A 23,695-nucleotide genomic window follows, 5' to 3' on the forward strand; every position below is an offset into this window, starting at 1 on the left:
CAGAAATGGAACTTGGCTGATTTTCCGTTGTTTCCATGGAACAAGCAGAATTAACATAGGCACAATATAATGGCAGGAATGGTTCACATACAGTAATGATTCAGAAACTGTCATAGCACTAAATATCATCTCCTTGATGAGTACTGCCAAAGAAAGTATTTGTGCATACCAGGATGGACCATGGTAAGACAATGTCAGATAGGATCTACTCTGAAGTTTGCATCAGGACCTAGACATATTCAGTGTTAATTTTTTTTTTTTTTTTTTTTTTTTTTTTTTTTTTTTTTTTTTAAATGGTATTTTTCAGTCCCTGCTCAGTCCATGTGGAGTTTGCATGTTCTTCCCATGTCTGCTTGGATTTCCTAGGGGTGCTCCCGTTTCCTTCCACAGTCCAAAGACATGCAATTCAGGTGGATTGTTCCAAATTGCCTTTAATGTATGTGAATGGGTGAGTGATTGTGTGTGTGTCTGCAGGTACCTTGTGATGGGCTTGCATTCTGTCCAGGGTGTACCACCCCTCAGCCCTGCACCTAGTGCTTCCAGGATAGGCTCTGGATTACCGCAACCCTGCTCAGGATAAGCGGTTATTGAAACTGGATAGATGGATGTTTCTTGTTTTATAGGCACTTAGGTACACATTAGTAGACTGTGGTTGCTGAAATACCCTGAGATATTGAAGCAGGAAAGATTTTTTTTTTTTTTTTTTTCCCCCTTCCCCCCCCCCACAAAATTTCCAGGATGGTTGCAGCATGTCTATGGTTTAAATTCAGGCAAGTTAGCCTGTTCACTATATTCTTCCTCCACAGCTCATGTTTGTTGGTTTGTCTGTCTAAGTAATACGGTGATTTAAATCCATTCAGGGATGATTATTTCCTGCAACCGATACTAGGCATCACTGCCTGGATCTAAATCACTTTATGTTAAAGACATATCTGCTGTCCAGACTCTGCCCTCTGTACTGTGGCTAATAGACTCCGATTATCTGGACCTGTGCCAGTTATCTCAAATTCCCCGTGTCGGTAAAGTTTTAAATGCAAAGCTCTGCATATCTTGCTCTTCCACATGTTGATGCACTCATCCTGCAAGAGCCTGAACTCTTCCCGGGGACATGCTAGTGAGATATGGACCAGAAGTAAGAGTAAGTTACTATGTAAGAAGTTACCATATAAGCAAAGTAAGCTGAGAAGACGAGAGAGAGCTGGAGGACAAAGTGGGAGAAGAGGAAGGCCGTCTGCTACTGTGGATACCAGGATTGCGTTCAGTTTCGTTCAGTTTCACTTTAATCCATCTTATGTTGCCGCGCGAACATTTTTCCTCACAAATGCCACTCACGGTTCTGTATACTTACATACATTTATCGTGTTATCATATTTTGCAGACTTTGATGGTCATTTAAATGTGCACAGTAAAGTAAGATGGCAACGAGCTTTCATCTGCTGACAAATGGAAGAAGCTGTTAAAAATTCATTACTAAAAGAGAAGCAGCAAAATGGTTTTGGACAATTTCTTTTTCAGTACAACTTTCAAAAAAGGCTTCGCCGCTTTAGAGAGGTAATGTAAAATAATTCCTGGTGGCAGCATCATGTCATTCTAAAGGGAATATGACTTGACTGGCACTGACACATGCACAGCCAGAGGTCGTTCAGTGTGAATAATAACAGTAATTCATGTATTCATGTAATTCATAATTCTTGGCATTCACTTGTTCCATTTTCATAGCTAAAACCTCTTTTTAAAACAGCTTATTTACATTGAGCACTGATTTAAAAAAAAAAAAAAAAATGTTTATAATTTCTTTTTACAGCACGAAGCTGGTGTTTTGCAAGGAGGTGATATTTTTCGAGCAGATGTCCGTGTTTAATTATTCTGAAAGCCTGGAACAAAGGTTAAGAGGGGGGAAAAAAGGGGGAAAAGAACGAAGTGAAACCCTGGAGAGCGCTGAGCTGGTTAACACAGCTGTACCAAAGCTGAGCCTGGGGCTGTCCCTGGACTTACTGGGTCAGAGATAAGTTACTCAGCCATATTCCTTATGCATCTGCAGCATCATGTGCGCTCTGTTTGCTCTGGCGCAGAGCTGAAACACGAGGACGCTTGGACTGTCTGTGCAAAAGCCCTAAGAACAGTGGAGAAAAAGGCATTACGCTTTTATCGCTTGTTTCGTGTGAATATTTCAGACTTGCTGCTGAATTCAGGGACTGATGAATTGACGTGCTCCCTCACGACGGGGGAACATCTTCGCATTCTCGGTACCTCGGTAGATACGTTTTATTCTAGCAGAAATGTATCGTACCACACTTCACACAGCAGATACCTCGTTTCAGTGGTGTTGCAGCTTCTTGGGTATCAGGTGGACCGAAAAATATTAACAGTAGCATTTGGTGTTATAAACGGGTTTGTTAGAATATTTTTGCAGGGCTCTTCTCCACCCCTTGTTACAGCTGTGCCTTGGTTAACGGAAGCAGTAGCACAGTGGATTGATGATTTACAGGCCCAGCTCAGATGTAAATAAGATTAATTGTCAGATTGTATCTGAACACTGTTAACTACAGCATTAATTGGTCGCTCTGCATTTCAGCTGCTCATATTATCATGATTACCCTTGTCAGCAAGACATCACTCTCATCACATGACGTTTATTAAGACGCAACGGGGCCGTTCATGAATCTGTGATGTTCACATGTGTGATATGAGTGTCTTTTCTTGGTATTGAAATGACTGTTCATTTGGTATTATTGCATACGGGTTCAATACAGTACATTGCAATTTACTCTATCGCACTAAGTGCATTTACAAGGTTGTACATAAAGGAAATGATACACCATCACATGTAAAGCATATTGCAAGAGACATTATATACTAAAGCAACAAGTACGTGATATTGATGGGGACAAAAGGAAACGGTTAAATTAGTGAATAGATACGAGAAATAAGTCATAAATGATGCACATTATGGTGATGAAGCAGTGGCCAGCTGGAAGTAGAGGATCTTGCTACTGGTGTCTCATCTTAGACTTTCATTTGTTCTTTTTGCTGATGCTTTTTTCCAAAGCAACTTACAATGTTAATCTACCTACAGTCAGTTACCCATTTATACAGGTAGGCAATTTTACTAGAACAACTAGTCAGAGGTGGGATTTGAACCTACAGCGTGTGGGTCCAAAGGCAGTAGCTCTAACCACTGTGCTGCCAGCTGTCTTTTACAGAGTTTACCTTTCTGTGGTATTTTGAGAGGTGAGTTCTTAGGGTGAGATTGAGAAATGCATAAAACTGAACTGAAAACCATCTCGGTAGATGCTGAAAATTCAGCACCGGCAGTGGGCTTCATGAAAGCTTTAACTAAGACCACAGAAGGAAACAGAGCTGTAAATAAGACAGTCGTGCCTCCCTCGTCTAGCACAGTCTCTTCTTTTGCTGCCCCCCCCACTTGTCACTCTACCATATGTCAGCAGAGCTGGGTAGATGAACAGTTCATCAGCAGTTCTCCAAACAAGGGTCAGTTAGTCATTAGTTGAAGGACCATCTGTAAAATCTTACCATGCTACTTAAAAATGTAGAATGTGTATTTTTACGTGAAAATTTTTCGTTTTTATAAAGGAACTACTTTGTAGTTTAAATGCTCTTATTTGACCTCAAATCATGAAACACTGTAAATTTTCATACTTATGCTTGCTGTGAATCCTGGACTTTATAGTTTGCTGTCTCTTTCCAAATGTATACAAAAACTCAGCTTTTCAGAGAATTTCTAGGAGTATGTGTTGTAGGCAAATGCAGAAAATATTATGTTCCAAAAGTAATACATTGAAGTGCTTTGAAGATTAAGGAAGGATGGAGCTTGAATATTGGGAGACTTCAAGAGAAATCTTACTGATGCAGAATATGTCTCAAACCACATGCAGAGATCATGACATTGTGAGGTCAGCTTGTGAAAGGATGAGTGAAAGCATGAATAATAGGGTTACTACCATCTCGGAGGACTATCTCTGGACCTCTTCAAGCTCAATTTCAAACTTCTGGTAACTTTGGCACATTTCACTAGAATGCACGGCACTGCTACTCTGGTGCAATAATGACATTAGCAATAGGAACTGACTGAATATTCAGAGTAACATCGCATTTCCCCTGGCAGGTGCCTCAGAGCTTTAGACTTTGGAATGTAGATTTACACTGTGGTCTGTTGAAAACTTGAAATGATTTGTGAAACTTGTCTCTTCCCATGTATTTCAAGTGGTCCAGTGTGTGGTTTTTTTTTTTTTTTCTTTTTCTTTTTCTTTTTCCAAACTCTCTTTCAGATAATTGTTACGGAGTGTGTCCTCTTCCTGCTTCAATATACATCTAAAGATTTAGACAGCCGGGAGAAGACCATTGTAACCGGAGACTGTTGTTACCTCAACCCTCTTGTGCGAAGAACTTTCCGATTTCTCGGTAGGTCGCCATGACTCGAACGTTTTTTGCTGCTGGTCCTCATTGAAAGCATTTTCCTGCGCTCTATTACACAATGAAGTGATCTGCGATGATACAGCAGACTTTATTGCTCAGGCTTCTCACTGCTATTGCTTCTCCTTGATTAGTAGGGATATTAAAATGACCTGACCTTGCCAAGTGACGCTTTAGGCAAGTGAAGACGTATAAGGCCCTCTCCTGCTTAAGTGCTTCGATCAGATAAAGTTACAGTTCCGAGGAGGATTATTACTTTAATCCTGAAAGAGAAAATCCCATTCCCAGCTCTAGTAAAATCTTCATTTGCACCTCACTGTAACATGGACTCCAGCCCTACAGTGTTACCATACAGTGACACTTCCTGGGTTGCACAAGGTGACAAACATGGAATGATGTATAACGGCGTAACTTTATAACTCTAACACTCTTGCCTGGGATCTTCAGGGTTTTAAACTATAGACAACCCGTGTACAGATTGATCACGTGGCTTTGTGTTCTCCTTCAGTCCCGCGGTGTTTAAGAGTTTTGCGGCGCTGGCTTCTGTCCATGTTCTCATGGTGCTTAACCAAAGTTTTTTATTCTTAAATCATAACTGATTGTTTGTAAACAAAAGTATGTAAGAGGAGCCCCAGCAGCGCCGGTCCTCGCGGAGATTTGGAGAGGCGCAGAGAAACGAGCTCCGTGGTTTCAAAGGCAACGCTGCAGGAAAAAAAAAAAAGACTCAAAACAGGCAGTTTGTTGCACTCTGAAAGCTTCAGCTGCATCACCATTTGCTTTGGGCTTCTGCCTAATACTCTTACAAAACAACAGGGTTTGTATGACCTGTAATTGGATTTTTTTGCCTTGAATTTATATTGTCAGACATGAGACTCAATTAATTTAATTAATTCCTCTGCAGTGTTGTACAACTTATGGCAGAGTATTTAATTTTTTCTTGCATGGTAAACAACATCCAGTAGTCATAAGGCTTAGCATGTTAGGAGCATTGTCATTCATTCATATTCCCATTTTGGGGAAACTGGTTTTTTTTACTTAATTCCATAATTAAGGAGTTTTAATGCCTCTGTCAGTAACCGATGAAGTGCTTAGTACTTTTTTCTTGGAGTTAAACCAAGTTAATGCAGAGTGCTTCCTTTGCCTTTACAGCTGTGAGCCAGAGACTGCAGTGGTTTTGATGACTATGTCATTTCAGCATTTCAACACAAACCAGAAAGGTTTATGCCTTAGTCCTGCAGTTATTTACAGCAATCATTTGAAAAGAGATGCTGAGTCCGTGCTACTGGAATTTAAATTGGTATTTAAAACTGTTGCTTAGCAGTTGCTACATCATAGAAAGGGTAAGGGAGCAAATGATATGTATATTCTGAATGTAAAATTTAGTAGCAAGGGCTGTCATCTTGTAATCTAAAGGTCCTTGGTTCAAAGACTTGATAAAGGGTTTTACCCTAAACTGATACAGTAAGAATACCCTGCTGTGTAAATAGGTTAACCATTGCAAAGTTATTGTAAGATGTCTTGGACAAAGGAGTCAGCCAAATAAAGGATAATAATCATAGTTTGCAGGGCAGAAACAATAAAAAAAAAAAAAAAAAAAAGCTCAATGTTTTTTTTTTTTTTTTTTTTTCCCTGGGGTCCCTGAAATGTGTTTATGCAACACGTATGGAAGAATCCTGCCACATAGTGGGGCAACATAAGCCCAAGCGCAACATTTTATTATTCATACAAGAGCACTTAGAAAAGGCCCGAGCACATCGCTGCTTGACATCGCCATAGTGATTTTATTGCTCTCATAACGGCTGACTCTGCCTGTAGCCCTAGCTACTTGTCTTGCATGTTCTCGCAATGTTAACTAGAACAGACACATTTTATGTAGTATCTCCTGCTCAGTGAGAACTAACAAACATTTCAGGGCACCATCATCAGGACTTGTCTACTCTTACTGGAGTTGTTGCTCTTTTTCTTCTTCTTCTTAATAACAACAACAATATTATTATTCAGTTTCTTCAAAGCAAATTACACTGTTAGGTTTGTGTGCTGAGCTACCTACAATGATTTACCTATTTCTACAGTAGGGTCATTTTTACTGTATCAGTTCAGGGTCAGATACCTTGGGCAAGGGTATTTACAGCTGGAGTGGGATTTATACCCAGTTCCTTTACAGTTGATGACAGCAGTTCTGTCCAGTATATTGCCAGTGGGCCTGAAGATGTTTTCTGCTTTTAAGGATAGTCTCCTGAACCATGCTTTCCTGAATTCAGTTTAATACTTGCAAAATAACTTTCCTGTTAAGTTATTTTTAACGGGTCACTCAAGGTTCTTATTTTCTGGAAGTGCTGTTTGTTCATCATAGCGAGCAGTAATTCACCGAGACTGTTCATCTCCCTGTGCAGGTGTGTATGCCTTTGGCCTCTTCACCACCGACATCTTCGTGAATGCGGGCCAGGTGGTGACGGGGAATTTAGCTCCCCACTTCCTCACCGTGTGCAAGCCCAACTACACGGCGCTAGGCTGCCAGCATGCTCTGCGCTTCATCAGCCACCAGGAGGCCTGCACGGGTAACCAGGAGGACATCCTTCGCGCCCGCAAGACCTTTCCATCCAAGGAGGCTGCACTAAGCGTCTACGCTGCCCTGTATCTCGCTGTGAGTATGTTTCCTGAGCATAACACTGGCAAATTATGAACAGCACGCTACAGCACAATTAGTTTGTCAAGTATTCGATCAGTACTGTCACTTAGCCTCCATCCTTTCTTGGCCCTTTCACTCTGTATGACTAATGGTTACGATTTTGTCAGTACGCCTGTCTGTCTTCTACTTTTTTCACTGTAATTTACAGTTGTACTGTCTTATATAAGCGTAAAATCCTCAGGGCAATCTATTCATTTATTCTGTCAGGCGTGAATAGCGACCTAAACTGTGTTTCCAAGTCTCGAAATAATTTTGATTGGGTGTTTTCATTCAAGTGCCTTTCAGTGGAAGTGACAGCATCCGCAGCTGGCGTTGGGAAGCAGACGCACGTGTGTCAGCGGGCTTGCGGTCTTGTCGCCTGTCATTCTTTAAGTCTGCATCAGTGAGCATCGTGTTCCTGAAAGCGAGAGAGGCACATACAGGAGGCAGCATCTTCTTGGCTTTAAAAACTCTTTAGGGAAGTCCATGGTTCTTACTGGAAATTGTCATTTTAGCGATATTGGGTATTTTCAGTGACCTAGAATTCAGCGTATACTCGTTGTAGAACTGTGAACTCGCTAACAAACAAAAGCTATTCATTTATTTGAAAATGATCTTATTGATTCCTTCCAAGTTGAAAGTGCTAAGATGTAGTGAACTGGGGATATTGGCAAATGAACAGATTAAATTTATGGCATTCCCATTTGCCAGTTAATCATTAAAAATAATTATTTACATTTATTCACTTAGCAGATGCTTTTCTCCAAAGTGACTTCCAGTGGATACTATGTAGTGTTATCAGCCCACACACCTTATTCACCAAGGTGACTTAGACCATACACTACTTACAATGGGTCACTCATCCACACATCAGTGAAACACACTCTCTCTGTGACACTCGCACACTATGGGGGAATCTGAACAGCGTGTGTGTGAGGAAACCAGAGCACCTGGAGGAAACCCACAATTATGGTGCCCTACCGAATTATGGTGTCTATCCCATCCTTCTGTCCATTATCAATAACCACTTGTCCATTGCAGGGCCGTGGCGGTACAGAGCCTATCCTGGAAGCATAGGGCGTGAGGCAGGGAACACCCAGAAAGGGATTTTGGTTTAGCTGGTTATACTTACATTAAATGTGACTGCGGTGCATTGTTTGATTGCTATTATTATTTGTGCAGAAAACGTGTTACTATTAACAGCACTCAGGAGCACAACAGCTTGGCTCGTATCCGTTGGAGTGTTGGAGACTCATTTCAGGCTTCCGATTCCCCAGGCGAACTACATTAGCGAGATGCTATCGGCGTGTGCCAGCACTGCGGTGACTGCGCTACAAGCTCCTCTTCTCAGTTGCTGACTAGTGATGTAGATAATTTGTCTTTTAATCCATTCCATCATGAGCATGTGTATCAACATTTCAAAAATGATTTCTTTGTGTGTTTTTCACTTTCTAGTTAGAGATATAAATATTGCACTGCTCTCAGTGGGTGATATGGAGATGTAAGGACACGAGTTACAAGAACATGGTATGCGCAGCTAAAGGCACCTGTGTGTTCAGACCTACCATGTACAAGTAGAGAGGGTGTTCTGGGCTTTGGGTTCACTGTGAACAGGTTGTACGCACACTACTTGCTGAACATACTCATATATACACACACACACACACATACACACAGGCTGAAGCCACTCGTCCCAAGTGGGGTTGCAGCGAACCGGAGCCTAACCCAGCAGCACAGGGCGCAAGGCAGGAGGGGGAGGGGACACACCCAGGACGGGAGCGCAAGCCACCCCAAGCAGGGCTCGAACTCCAGAACCACCAGAGAGCGGTGCCCGGCCAAACCCGCTGCGCCACTGTGTCCCCCCACTCATATAGTTGTTGTGATATCTTAATTCTGCAGTGGACCGATTTGTAGTAATGCATCAGCCTACAAATATATAGATTTTTCAGCAAGAAACCAGTTAGGTTTTTTTTTTTTTTTTTTTTTTTTTTTTTTTTTGGCTTCGTTTGTTGTGCTGTTGGCTACAAATAAGCAAAGTTTATATTATTTAAAAAAAAGTTTTTGTAGAAATCTGACGCTTGCACACCTTTTTGAAAATGTAAAGCCGTAGCAGTTTCTTCGTCAAAGGTGGAAGAAGATAATTAACAAGAATCGGAAGTTATGCCTGCTTTCAGGACACAGAAGTCTTTGCTGTAGTAGCTGCAGGGGAATGATTGGTAGAGCTCCATATTGGCATGGAGTCTGCAGGCGGGCTCCCACCTGTCCCTGCTTAGGGTTGTTGACCCCCTACTGAGACAACATTGACAGAAGACAGGAGGAGATGGCATGCTGGTGGGGTGCAGAGAACAGAATAAACAGGAAGGTGGAGGTTTGTGGGAGTCTAAATACTTTATTTGTGATGGACAGATTGCTGTTGGGGGTAGGGGGTGCTCTAATGCTCCCCTCCCGAAATTCTCCTGAAAATCCTTCATTAAAAAAAAAAAAAAAAGGTTGGGATTTGTTGATGCCGTTCACTAAAAATTATTTAGAGATTCTGCTTTGTGTAGTGATGTGGCTGTAACTGTCAACCCAGTGTCTTACTTAAAAATGTCCTTTTATTTATAAAGTACTACTGTTATTAATTTATATGTAATTCAGTGTATTTATACATGCATTTTTAAGTATTAGATTCTAGACTCCTTACCCTATCGAGTATCTCTTTTTTAAAGAGGTTAATGTTACAGGAATAAAAATAATGCCTGATTCTATTCCTAATTTTTAGTTTTCTCGTCTTTCACTTGTGCAACTTTTATTAATTTGTGTAGCAGATGCCCTTCTGCAGGGTGATTTATGTTCATTGCAAACTTAAGACACATTGAAACCCAGATTTGGTAAAAACTGGGGTCTAGCAAATTGCTGAAAAAAATATCAGCAGGGGCTACAGACCCAAAGGTATCAGGTCTTCTGCTCTGGTGCCGTAACCTCGGATTTATTATTATTATTCTTCATTAGGCTAATGCCTTTATCCAAGGTCACTTACAATACCATGATAAGTAGAATGCATTAGAATACAAGTTATTCTGTGTATGAGGGGATTATGAAATTGCCCTTATTGGAATGAGGGGTGAAAGAGAGGTTATTTTAGCTCAGTTCAGCATTAAACAGGATTAATCTACTATCATCCAATCGGGTAGAATTGGTGTTAAATACATCATTTATTATGTGGAGTTGAGTAGGCAGAATGTGAGAAAATAAAGAAAGATCTTAAAAAGAACAAAAGCAATTAAAGAAAAGCTTGCCTTTATGGGCACATGCTGTGCTTTGCATCCGTGGCTGCGTCTAGATTAGCTGGAGCTCAGGGAAAATGTATTTACCACATACTTATTCAGAAGGCCAAGGCTAGAGGATGAACTTTGATGGCATGCTTGCAGAAAAAGTAATAATGTTTCCAGAGCTTAGTGTAAAAAAATAATTTCCTTTTATGTGTCAGAGCCTCTTTGGACACAGAGCTGTGCCTTTGACTTCCTGCCCAGCAGGCAGTATTTGCATGTACTCTTTAGTCTTATCAACTAAGCAGATCATGATTTATATAGGTCATGCAGCCTGTGCATTGTTTTTAGCTGGTTCTTACTAAAGCATGAAATTAATTATTATAATCATTTCCATTTTTTTTCCACTGTCACCTTGGCTTATTATTCTTGCAACACATTAACTGTGATTTTATGATACAGGGTAAGGAAGCTGGAACTTGAAAGGGATGGATATGAAAACATCCGATATACCCAGTTTTACTCTCTGGGAAAGTCACCATGGACTTGCATAGTTTGCTTTAATGCTGCTGCTCAAATGAGTAACTGATGAAACAGAATGAATGCAGAACTAAGAGCACATATTGAATTTGGTTCTTGCAAAATACGCTGTTGCATTAATGCTGCCGTTATTCATATGTTGAATATGTTCTTTGCAAAAGGCTTGCCAGTGGCCCCTTTGGTGCTCACTCCGCACCAGTGTCATGGTTAACGGGCTTTCATGACCACTGATATTTTGAATTCACATGGAAATAGATGGGCTCTTCATGTTAGTACTTCAGCATGATCATTAAGACAATATTAAGCTATTTTTTTATGTTCTTACATTTCTTAAATTGAAATATTCCTCTGTGTGATGTTGAACTGACCTTATTGAACACCACTGGTTCCCAGAAGTATGAGGTAAAGGTTGTACATGGCTATGTGGGTATTTCCCCCCCCCCACTTGTCTTCATCAATATACACACATTTAGATGTTCTTCTCTCTGGACAAGTGTAGTTTGTGTAAATGCACCTTAGGCCTCAAAGTAGAGATTTCGTTTACACTATAATATATAATTTTACTCCCCTTCATTGAAACCACTCAAATATGTGGTATTGGTAAGGGGACAAACAGTTCTTCAGGTGTCTTCTGCATGGCTTCAGAGAAATATTGGTTACTCTGAAATACCAATGTAATATTTACACAGTGGATGGCATTACACATTTGGTGTTAAAATATTTTAGCACCAGAGCCTAGTGGTCTTATTTTCAACAGGCAGTCTGTTTAAATAGATGGAGCCAGCATGTGTATATTCTCACTCAGACTTCGACTACTCCAGCATCTGCAATAGCAGTGCAGTGACTCGCAGAACATAGACTTGGTCCTTGATGTATAATAAAAACCCTGTGTTTTGTCTACAAGTAAATAACCCATGAATTTTGACCTTAAACTGCTGACAGTGTTCCTAGACAAAGGGAAACAGTGAGGTCTGGTTATAGGAAACGTTAGTCTACCAGAAACTGAAAAATGCCACATGCTCTAAAACTGGTAAGGTTGATAATCAAAGTAGCAAAAGGGGTGAACATGGTTCGTATGAAGAAGGAAAATCAGCCACAATTCAAATTCAAATGACCTTTTATGGGGGTTAAAAACATGAGGAATATCACCTGTCTCCAGTGCAGTTTTTCAGATTTTTACCAAGATGCACTTAAAATTTTACTGAAGAAATGAGGCCTGCATATTTTTATTTAAGTGGCAGCAAGGCAAACTACCTGACATGTAAAGGCTTGTTGACACCTTGAGGTCTGCTGAATACATTAAGAGTACATAGTTGTCATTTTTCTTAAATAGGGTTTTATTAAAATATTTTTCCCCCAATGCTTTTATATTGATCGAAGAGAAACTCTGGAGGCTGTTTCTGTCTTGTCATCTCTGTTCCTCTTCATTGTAACTGAATAGTCTAAATGACCTTTGTTACAGGTGCAGTTTTCTCTTTCCATGTAATTTAGTTCTAAATTGTATGACAGTGGAGCTGATCAGCAAGAGCGAAATTCATCTGAAGACATATGTGTACAAGAAGAGCAAGTACGAGCTTTGCAAAGCCCGTCAGTGCGAAACAGGAATACAGCAGGAAGGTGGAATCAGAGTTCAGCTGCACTCAAGATCCACGTAGGCTGTGGCAGGGAATCCAAACATTAACAGATTGTAAACCAGACGCGAACATTGACAGGTGCCGCTCCGTCTCTCCCTGATGAGCTGAACGCGTTTTATGGCCGCTTCAAGTTCGAGAACAAAGACCCCCCCCCCCCCGGTGCGGATCCCCACAGCGCTGCATGATAACACCGGTCTCACCGTCTCTGTAGTACAAGTGAGGAAAAACCTTTAGCCGTGTCAACATCTGCAAAGCTGCTGGTCCGGACGGAATTTCAGGGCGAGTTTTTAAAAAAAAAAAAAAAAAAAAAAACATGCAGTGAACAATTGGCTGCTGTGTTCACGGACATATTTAACATCTCTTTAAAAAGCTCAACTGTACCCACCTGTTTCAAAAACACCGCCATTATCACCGTTCCCAAGAAAAACAAAGTGAGCTGCCTTAATGACTATAGCCTAGTAGCACTGACCCCCCTTGCAATGAAATTCTTTGAGAGGCTGTTGCTGGGACACATTAAGGACACCACTCCCGCCACTTTGGCCCCACTGCAGTTTGCCTACCACCACAACAGCTCTACTGAAGACACAATATCACACACACTTCACACCATTCTGTCTCACCTGGATAGTAAAAACTGCTATGTAAGGCTAATATTTGTGAACTGTAACTCAGCATTTAACACTGTCATCCCAACCAAGCTGATCCACAAACTACTAGGGCTGGGACTGAATGCCACATTGTGCAATTGGATCCTGGATTTCCTCACCAACAGACCCCAGCATGTGCAGATTGGCAGAAATACCTCCTCCCCACTGACCCTCTACACTGGCACTCCACAAGGAAGCGTCCTGAGCCCGGTGCTATATTCCTTGTTCACACATGACTGTGTGGCCAGTCACAGCTCCAACACCATCATAAAGTTTGCTGACGATACCACCATTGTGGGTCTGATCACCAGCAACGATGAGACGGCCTACAGTGAGGCTCCTGGGAGAGTAGTGCCAGGACAACCTGTCTCTCAATGTCAGTAAAACTAAGGAGCTGGTGATTGATTTCAGGAAATAGGATATGGTTCATACACCCATCTACAGAGGAGGGGACATTGTAGAGAGGGTCAACAGCTTCAGATTCCTCGGGGTCACCCTCACTGCCAAACTCACATGGACTGAGCGCACAGCATCAACCATCAAAAAGGCCCATCAACGTCTCCACTTCCTCAGGCGTCTGAAGAAAGCCCAGATGTCCACTACAGTCCTCACCACTTTCTACAGGTGTGCTGTGGAGTCCGTCCTCACGGTGTATTACATCCTGGGGTGGCAGCTGCTCCATACAGGACAAGAAAGCTCTACACAGGGTGGTTAAAACAGCTCAGGGAATCATTGGCACACAGCTACCAGCAGTCCAGGACACCTACACCACACGCTGCCTCAGAAAGACGATGCGCATCATGAAAGATCATAGTCACCCCGCACGGGTACTTTTCTCTGCCGTCTGCAAAGCGGCTCAGGTCTATTCGAACCCGCACCGCTAGGTACAGGAACAGCTTTTACCCCACTGCTGTAAGAGTATACAACACTAACCAATGTGCCACCTTTAGTAACTAGAGTTGGACTGCTCCTCCCAAGCACATTGGTAAATTACTCTGCCACTTTAAGCATTCCATTCTCTCGTTCTGAGTTCTCTGGCTTCCAACTGGTATTATTGTTATTACCGTTACAATTATTTATTGCTATTGCTGTTGCACTACTCACTGTCATTGTCATTGTTTTGTTTGTGCAGTCTTTCTATTGTCTCTGTCTGTCCATAGTCTGTGGAGAAGCATTCAGAAAGAATTTCATGATACTTGTACATGGTACTTGTACCTATGACAATAATCTTGAACTTGAACTTATGCTAATCTGTTGGTGACAGGTTGAGGCTTCTGTATTCTGTAAGGCTTTGTAAAAACATGAACCAGAGTTCTTCTACACAAGGCTATAATTATGGTTCTGTGGCATTATCTTTCACTGTTAGAGTTTAGTCCACTCAGTAACTCGCTGCCCTACATTGAATTTTGCCCCGAGTTCTACTTGAATGAAGAGCAGGAAAAAGTCATGTCTTTTGTATTCTCCTTGTCAAGATTTAACAAAAACAAAACTCCTGAGCCGATGTGTGCCGCTGGATTGATAATACACCCAGGACTCCGAGCAGCATTTGGTCATTATTTCTCGTTTTGAGGATAAATCAAGTAGGAGCGACGGGAACCAAAATCAAAGGAGGACGATTAAAACTACCGCGGCGCTTCAAGGACTGCTTCATCTCGTCGTTCCCTCCCAGCTGGCTGCTGGACCAGTCTGCTGGAGGCAATTCATCTCTATTTTATTCAGCCTTCCCGATTTAGCAGAGAGTCATCAGCAGCTGCACCACCCAACCCCTACTCCCTGAGGCCTGGCACGGGGTGGGGGGGGGGCAAGTAGGGCACAAACAATTGAATGGCAATGGTTGCATCTCCTGCTGAAGGTCCAACTTTCTGCTCTTCTTCACAGGAACCCTGAGTTGGAACACTGGATCTTAAAGAATTGGGAATTGCATAACATATTCCCTTAGTGTGTATTTTCTTTTTGTCTTTTCATAATTCTTCATTGCTCTTCATTGCACTTCATTGGCAGGGGGGGGATCCTACTTCACATAACTTGTAGTTAAACCAAAATAACATTATTAGACAGATAGATGGGTAGGTAAGTTGGTAGCTAAATATATGCATATATACAGACATACTCTAGATACTCACAAAATACTTAAGGTAGTGAGTGAGGTAGTGGACAGCAGTTAATACACATTAATAATGAGGATGTTGCTTTTTGTCTTCCAGATGTACATCACTTACACGGTGAAAGCCAAAGGAACCAGGTTAGCCAAACCTGTGCTGTCTCTGGGTCTAATGTGCTTGGCTTTCCTCACGGGCCTCAACAGAGTGGCTGAGTATCGCAACCACTGGTCTGACGTCATTGCCGGCTTCGTCGTAGGAGTGGCCATAGCCACGTTTCTGGTAAGGGCAAGTCGTAGTGAACATGGCTAAGAGGATGAAGTGGAGACTCATGGTTACATCCCAAGCACACTTATCAGCCCCAAGGTTGCCAGTCATCCAGTTTATAGCTCCTTAGGTAAAAGAAATACAGTCTTAGACTCAGGGACTATGCTAGTGGCATGGTCCAAAGTTTTATTTTCAGGAGGTCCAAAAACATGCACATTATTGACAGATGATCAAATTCAAACTCATGTTCTTGGGTTTTGTGCTACAGGGCTCCTTCAAAAAGGTTGTATCTGTACTGTCTCATGCATCCAGTGAGAACTCTAAAAATGTCAGAGAGATACAAACAACCTTTTGAAAGCCCGTAAAGGCCGATCCATCAGGTCCTTGATCTGTGCGAAAACAGCGGCGGAGTGCTGCGGATAGAGAGCCGAGGCTGATGGGAACTGCTTTGACGGCCTCCCCGCCGTCGTGCTTAACAGACTTGCCGTGGCCTTGTCTGCCAAAGACCATTGTGAACCACAGCGAGAAGATAGCAGGGAGATGGATTTCCTCTGTGTCTTCCACAGCAGGGGAGAAAAAAGGAGTGGATCTGAATTCAGCTCGCTGTGCCACATCCAGGCTGCAAACATTTACCAGGGGAATTACTGAGCTGCAGTTGTACAGATAAGAGTTTCTTAGCTGGGAGTAGTGAGACACAAAGATGTCAGACAGAATTTTCGTGTCCGGTGCTTGTAGGTTGAACACGGTTGACGGCGCAGATCGTTTCTGCCTGTAGCTGTGGCTCCGCTTCGTCAGTGATGTGTACAAGGTTTAGGCCCCTGAACAACGGACAGGAAGGTCACAGGTGCTGGATGTAGCATGTGGTATTACACACGAATGGACAGATATCCCCATGGTAAAAACTCTCAGTACACGCTTGGGCTATTGCAGTTCCACGTGGCCTCTCTTGGGCCAAATGGAATTACAAACACGAGGATGATAATTTATTACATGCAGTTGTACAGGTCATAAGACAGACCGTTCACACCATTCACTTTTTCTGCAGTGTTTTCTAAAATACCATTCCAAATTCATATATGGTATGATGCGGTGGGTAGCAGGTGTCATATTGGTTAGAGCTACCACCTTTAGATCTAATGGGCCCAGGTTCAGACCTCAGCTCCTGCTCATACTGTTGAGCAAGGTACTTACACCAAATTGCTCCAATAAAAATTGCCTTGCTGCATACGTGGAAAAATCATTGTAAGTCATTTTTTGACAAAAGCATCAGCTAAAGGGATAAATGAAATTGATTTATATGCATTTCTCTGCAGCACTCATAGATGCTGACCAGGGCTTTGCTTCTTTTTCGAGGAAATCCACCTCACGTACCGGGTATATATGTCTGTAGGTCGTTTGTTTTTTTGTTTTTTTTTTTTTTTAATCCTGTTCCCTCTCAGGAGGGATGAAAGCTGATGAAAACAATCAGATGAGATCAAACCTTTTGGGCTGGATCTTAGTAGAAGGCAGGATGAATCAATGATGACAGTGGGAGTCTCTACTGCAGGAAGAAGTGAAGGTGTTTGTTCCAGAGCTTGAAAGGTCCTCCTTCACTGCTTCTCATTAGCAGCAGAGTGGTGGAAGCAGCACTTTTCCCTTTAAATATCATCTTTTCATGTTCCAGTGGTTTACGCTCTAAACCACCAATTGGTTAAAAGGTAGAGAAGGAGTTAATGACACAGGCTTGTCACCCAAAGTGTACTGGATCTCGTCCCAGCCAAGGCCCTGCTTGAGCACCTTTGAGCAAGCTGCTTAACCTGAATTATCCAAGAAAGTATCCAGCTGCATAAATGGGTACAGTTGTAATTTGATTTGTATAAAAAATGTTGGCTAAGCACTAAAAAGCATTCATACTCATGCAGTAAAATGCATCAAAGCTTTATGAACATGGTTCAGACCATTTACTCACTTAGCAGATGCTTCTGTCCAAAGCAACTTACAATGGATACTATGTAGTGTTACTAGCCCACACACCTTATTCACCAAGGTGACTACACTGCTAGATACACTACTTACAAGGGGTTACTCATCCATGCATCAGTGAAGCACACTCACTTCGTGACACTCACACACTATGGGGAAACCTGAACAGCATGTCTTTGGAGTGTGGGAGGAAACCAGAGCACCCAGAGGAAACCCACGCAGACATGGTGAGAACATGCAAACTCCACACAGACTGAGGGGGACCAAACCCACATCCTCTCACAACCCAGATGCTGTGAGACAGCAGCGCTACTTGCTGTGCCACCGTGCAGACCAGCTATGTAAATCACAGCGGTCCACACAAATATAAAGGTGAACAATCATACAGAATCAGTACGTATCCATGCTCCTTTCCTGAATATGTAAGAAATTACACAAAAAGTATATACAGCTAGTCTAAGTAGTTTGTAATGATGCTCACAAATACACTATGAACTGATGTACAGTATGCTGGATTTTCAGTTAACACAGTTCAGACCAGAAGTCTGTTCCTAATTCATTTTGTTTGTAAGTCAGCATCAGCGAAAAGGTTGCATTACAGCCCAAGCTGTATGCTGTTTTCCAGAAAAGCATCTGCTAAATGAATAAATGTATATACGCAAGTCCGTCTGTTTATTTACAGGTAAGGTCCTGCAAAATCTTAGCCACAATACACACACAGATATCGTCTGAACCGCTTGTCCCACACGGGGTCACGGGAAGCCAGAGCCACAACACACACACACACACACACACACACACACACTTTCTGAACCGCTTGACCCATACGGGGTCACGGGGGAACCGGAGCCTAACCTGGCAACTTAGAGTGTAAGGCCGGAGGGGGAGGGGACACACCCAGGACGGGACGCCAGTCCGTCACAAGGCACCCCAAGTGGGACTTGAACCCCAGACCCACCAGAGAGCAGGACCCGGTCCAACCAACTGCGCCACTGCACCCCCCACCCACAATATAATACTTTTTAAATACTTTAACTCTGAGCTATGTTAATATTAACCCTAAAATGACTGAATGTGAAAATGTTTTCTTCCATAAATTCTTGTTCAATCCTTACAGTGATAATACATCCTAGAATAATGTGCAGTGTTTAGGATCTTGCTATTGATCACCAGGACTCAGGAACACCCAGCTCTATAAATAGTGTGTGTGAGTTGAGCTTTTCCAATATTCAAAATTGTTTGACATTTACAGTTTTTCTTCTAAAATATGGTGTATTTAGCAAAGAGCTTTTTTTTTTTTTTGGAATGTCTACGTTTGCAGCAACAAATGAGCCACCGTGCAAGTCTGGGTGGTTTACCATGGAACACGACGGGAGTTCGGCAGACTCCAGATGTCATGTTCATAGGGTGCACGCAGCTGCTCAGCTTCCACGCTCGTTTCAAGAGGTACACAGAGCTCGTTCTGATTAGGAACGCTCCAATAGCTCCTGAACACATGAAATGTATGGAACAGGCCCTGCCACGTTTGTTTAAGCCCCCCCCCCCCCCCTTCCAATTTTGTTTTTCTGTCTATTAAGGTTTGGAAAGCACTAAAGTCTGGTGCTCAACACGGTCTTTTTTCTTCCCCTTAGCCGCTGCGGCTAGGTTGTTCCATCAACTAGCGTTTCCTTTTGGTAAATACACAGCCCCACAAATGATCCTTTAGAATTTACTTGATCAAAGCTGTTTGATCAAAGCCATAAGAGGGTATGCCATTTACTATTCAAAATACAATGGCATTGACGTGTTTATGCCGCATTGAGCGTACATGCGTGCGCTTTCAGATTGATGGATGCACATTGCGAGGTGTGTAAGATAGTTTCCCTGGACACCCCACTTTTCACTCCAGTGAGTCCCACATTATATGGATTAAAGTTGTGATTTGTACCACTCTCAGGGTCGCATGTTCTGTACCCCACTGTACAGTCGCACCACCTTGCCAAACCTTACCTTATTACTAAAATCTCACAAAACCAGATGTGTCAGAGGAAATTTTTATTGGTGGGCCAGAAGCATTTTAAGTTTCCTGAAATCAGTACTTTTGAGTTTGCCTTCAGCCTTTTGCAGTGTCCATGTTTATAGCGATTATGGATGTTGTTCACCAAGATGAGTGTAGCCAAGTACAGCACACACTCTCTCTGCTCACTGGGAATGATCTATAGCCCAAGGGTCCCTACTTTAAGTCCAGAGTGATTCTGAATTTGAGCTGTGGACTGATACTCTAGAAGTACAGCAGCTTATCATACTTTTCATACCTCTGCTTCCATGGATCCTCGCTGTCAGATGGATCTCTGGGTGCCGCGTACACGGAGCCAGCGATACAGACGGAGAACGAAAACAGACTTGACCCCAGGTCGGGCTGAGCCCCCGTTGACCCCTGTGTAGCGAATGATCTCTGAGCAGCTCATGCAGTGTCATTCTCGTTGACCTGCAGTGATGTACACCGACATTGTACTCAGCTGAAGCTCCCGCTAAGGTAGAGCGATTCGCATGTTTTGAAAATCGGCAAGTCTCCGAGCAGAAATGAGCGTCCTCACACGTTCAAACCATTTCCTCTTGCAGCAGAGGCTGTTCAGTCATTGCAGAACTTGCCCCGAAGCTAAAGCGGTCACATTTGCGTTGAAAGTAAAGTACGTATGAATGCAACTTGAAGGTTTGCATCTTCAGTTAGCCGAACGACCCCGGGTCGAGGAAAGCGGTTCTCTTTGTTCGTTAGGCAAATCGGTACAGAGCTCAAGCCCAGCAAACATTTAACCAGCACTGCCGTGAGTATGTAGCACCATTTCTGCAACAGTAAGTCCTTACTAGAGTTGGATAACTTCCTGCTCTGCATTTGTATTGTATTTGCATTTGTAACTTCACTTCTAACATAAACATCTTACTTGTTTTTACCCTCTACCTTGTCCATAAGCAGAAGTAGTGTCTTTCTCCCTGTGGCTGGTAAAAGAGCGAGGATACAGTTTCCAGAGGGACACATGTGGTTACCCATGGGACCTCTATGGTGGTCAGCATGTCTAACATGTGGCTGGACAGCCTTGGAGAATCTTCATTTCCACACCGGAGAACACATTAGATGACCTTTCCTCTGATTTGGTGTTGGTTTCTGCAGGTAGAAGGTAACACGGCGGTTGCGGGACTGGAGTTCCAGCACGGTCAGTTTTTAAATATGGAAGATTTGCTTCTCATGGCATACCCCAGTGTACCTTACCTGTATTGTTTCACTCAAACTGCTTAATAGTGGTGGGACACACATTGGTGCATCTGGACCTGGTTCACAGATCTGAGATACTGTTTATCACATCACATTTGAGTCTGTAAACTTTAAATCCAAACTTTTACACACACACAGTGTCTGTCAGACTGTTTACTTTGTTTATTGGCCAAACTTGGAACTTGTCCTAATGAGTTTCTCACCAGGTGCAGTCTTAATGTGTGGGTGAGGGTGAGGCCGAGGACCTGGCCCTCCAGCTCCAGCCTGCCACATGTGCATCAACGTGAATGTTGCAGTGCCTCTGTAGTCACAAGTCTCTGCTGATTGGTTCTGCACTGATTTGTTGGTCCCATTAAATGCTCTGTCTTTATTAGCAGTGAGAGGTACAACTGTTGATATCTCTTGGGGTTTACACTTTCTTCAACTCTTTCATTTAGCTGACTCTCTTAGGCATCGCTCTTGTTCGGAATAAGACTTGTTAGCTTAATGAATGAAATGCTGCTCACACGCATTTAGTATATGTAGGAGATCCATCCATCCAGAGCCTGGCCTTGAAGCGTAGGACGTGCGGCATAGTACACCCTGCAAGAACAGTATAGTAAAAATACATTAGAAACCTGCATTTTCTTATCTTCTTTGGATATATATAATAAAAAAAAATCTGTATTTTTGTTGCAAAAGGTTTTCTTGATATCATCAGTGGTTAATTAATGCAAAGCAGAATTGTGCCTTCCATAAAATTGCCAGATTTTGCATTAATTTTTGATAGCAGCACAAATAAGTCAGTGATAACAATAGGCCAATTTGAAGCGTTCTGCTTGAAATGTTAACCTAGTTTCATCAAGTCATTATAAGCAAGCGTTTCTCTCTCATGCAATATTTATAAACCATTTGCGTTTGTGCGTAAAATTTGGTTAAAAGGTGGGGGGGGGGGGGGGTTGCTGTAGTGGAAGCTTTGTAGACACATTTGTTAGCTGTGTAAATAGCTTAAACTGTAGATGTTTTGCTAACATGTTAACATGTTTACCTTTAATGGTTCATCCTAGTGGGAACAACATATTATATAAATGACTTATGCATTTCTCACATCAGAATGTGTCTCTCGTAACTGATTATAATAATATACCTCTTGGATGATATACACCCTGGCTGAAATCCTTTACAGTAATTTTACAGAAAATCCAGTTTGCATTTATTTATTGTTACACACACACACACACACACACACACACACACACGCCCGCATGTTGACAGATGTCCACCCATTGATAGGGAGAGGTGATGTGCAGTAACCGGTCCACAGCGAGGTTTCCCCTCCTACTCCTTCCTCTGCCTTCGTCCATTGCAGGTGGTGTGTGTGGTACACAACTTTAAAGGGAAGCTCCTGTTCAGCGAAAGCCCACCGCAAGACCATGCAGACAGCGCTCCCATGGCTAACCACCCCAGAGTGGAGAGCCCGCTGCAGAAATACATCGCTTCTCAGGTACTCCCCGCTGAGCCCAGCCGCGCGGCGTGCCATCGCGCTCCACGCCTGTGTAGGTAGGGCTGCGGTACGGAGCGAACGGTTGCTTACGTGAAGAACGTATGCCCTTCAGGTGGCTGAGCTTAGGGAGGAAGAGGGGCCCCCGGCTACTTCGCTCAAAGCCCGTCTCATGAGGTTCTTTAGCTGGATGAAGGGCGCGAGCCGCTTTGAGCAACTGCACCGCACAAGGCAATAAACGTATGAGCACCTGTGTGAAGGACAGCATTTGCCAAATCTCCGGAGTACTTCGCACTCGCCGAGTTTTCTCAGCAAGCGTAAATGCAACATCGCGAATTCCGCGCAACAGGGTGGAGCAAATATCTCTTCGCTTTAAATGCTTGATCCAGAGTATTTGGCACATGTTGTTGTTTTGTTTCTTCTCTGTTTGCTTGTTTATTTTAAGTAATTTTGCCAAATTATTAGAAATTAAATGTTTCATGGTTATATTTTTAAGGTTATTAAACAAATTAAATATTTGTATCTATTTCGGGAATAAAAAGGAATAAATTTTCCATTTTAAAATAATAGCTTGTATGAAGTCTGATAATAGACGTTAAACATAAATGAAAAAAAAAAAGTAAATGCTATACATACACTGCAGTTTAAATCTAGAAGTCTCACTAAACAAGCAATTGTGTTTTTTTTTTTTTCCCCCTTTGTACACTGGCTCCTCAGTTTACAAACAGCAAGGACTGGAGTACTGCTCATAAATTGTTTTGTTGGAATGTCCAAACTGACTTTTACAACGTAACCAATAAAGGCACCACGATACAGATGTTCGTCGATTTATTCATAGGAGAAGTTCTGTGCAGCCTTGGGTATAGTCATAACAAGTAACACATTTATGTGATGTAGATTTCTGTGACTTTTTTTTTTTTTTTTTTTTAACTGACCATTTTTAGAATTTCTGCCTACCTTAAAAGTAAAGCTAATTTAAAATTACTGAAAAATTGTTATCCGTTCCGTTCAGTTATTGACCAAGTCATGCCATAAGCATGAACAATATTTTCAAAACTCGCTTCATTATTTTTGGTCTCTCACCAAGACTTTGGTCTCCATAGTAACAGTGTATCTCTTGTTACTGGTGCTGTTCGAATGATCAACACTCACACACACCAAACAGGAGCTGTAAACACTGTGGAAGTGAGTTGAATTAGACAGTCCTCCACATCTCTTCTGCATAGGTGCCCTTCACTGCCACCTAGCCACTTGGCTGGTAAACACACCTTTTGTTCGCTGCAAAATGTAATTTTAGGAAATAGATAATGGATAGATAATAGAAAATTTTGATTTTACTGTCTTAAGGGTTTGTAACTTCAGGGGTCAGTGTATTTCTTGGGTTTTGCTTGTTCAAAATAAGCAAACCCTTTAAACCTATATCCCTCTGTCATTTTGTTTGATCAAATTTGATTAAATGATTTACC

The 23,695-nt window shown here is 42.3% G+C and overlaps 1 protein-coding gene across 3 annotated transcripts in view; it reads left to right on the forward strand.

Moving 5' to 3' along the window:
* plppr5b (phospholipid phosphatase related 5b) overlaps nucleotides 1-23,695 on the forward strand; it is a 30,814-nt gene that overhangs the window by 5,651 nt on the left and 1,468 nt on the right. For 2 of the 3 annotated variants that reach the window (XM_018753902.2, XM_029254946.1), the window contains 4 exons: nucleotides 4,290-4,422; nucleotides 6,828-7,078; nucleotides 15,376-15,552; nucleotides 22,098-22,232. In XM_018753902.2, coding sequence (XP_018609418.2) covers nucleotides 4,290-4,422; nucleotides 6,828-7,078; nucleotides 15,376-15,552; nucleotides 22,098-22,232 — 696 coding nt within the window. The remainder of the gene's footprint in view (nucleotides 1-4,289; nucleotides 4,423-6,827; nucleotides 7,079-15,375; nucleotides 15,553-22,097; nucleotides 22,233-23,695) is intronic. The other variant, XM_029254947.1, reaches the window with a different exon arrangement.

The sequence above is a fragment of the Scleropages formosus genome, chromosome 9, assembly GCF_900964775.1.
Source record: "Scleropages formosus chromosome 9, fSclFor1.1, whole genome shotgun sequence".
Lineage (NCBI taxonomy): Eukaryota > Metazoa > Chordata > Actinopteri > Osteoglossiformes > Osteoglossidae > Scleropages > Scleropages formosus.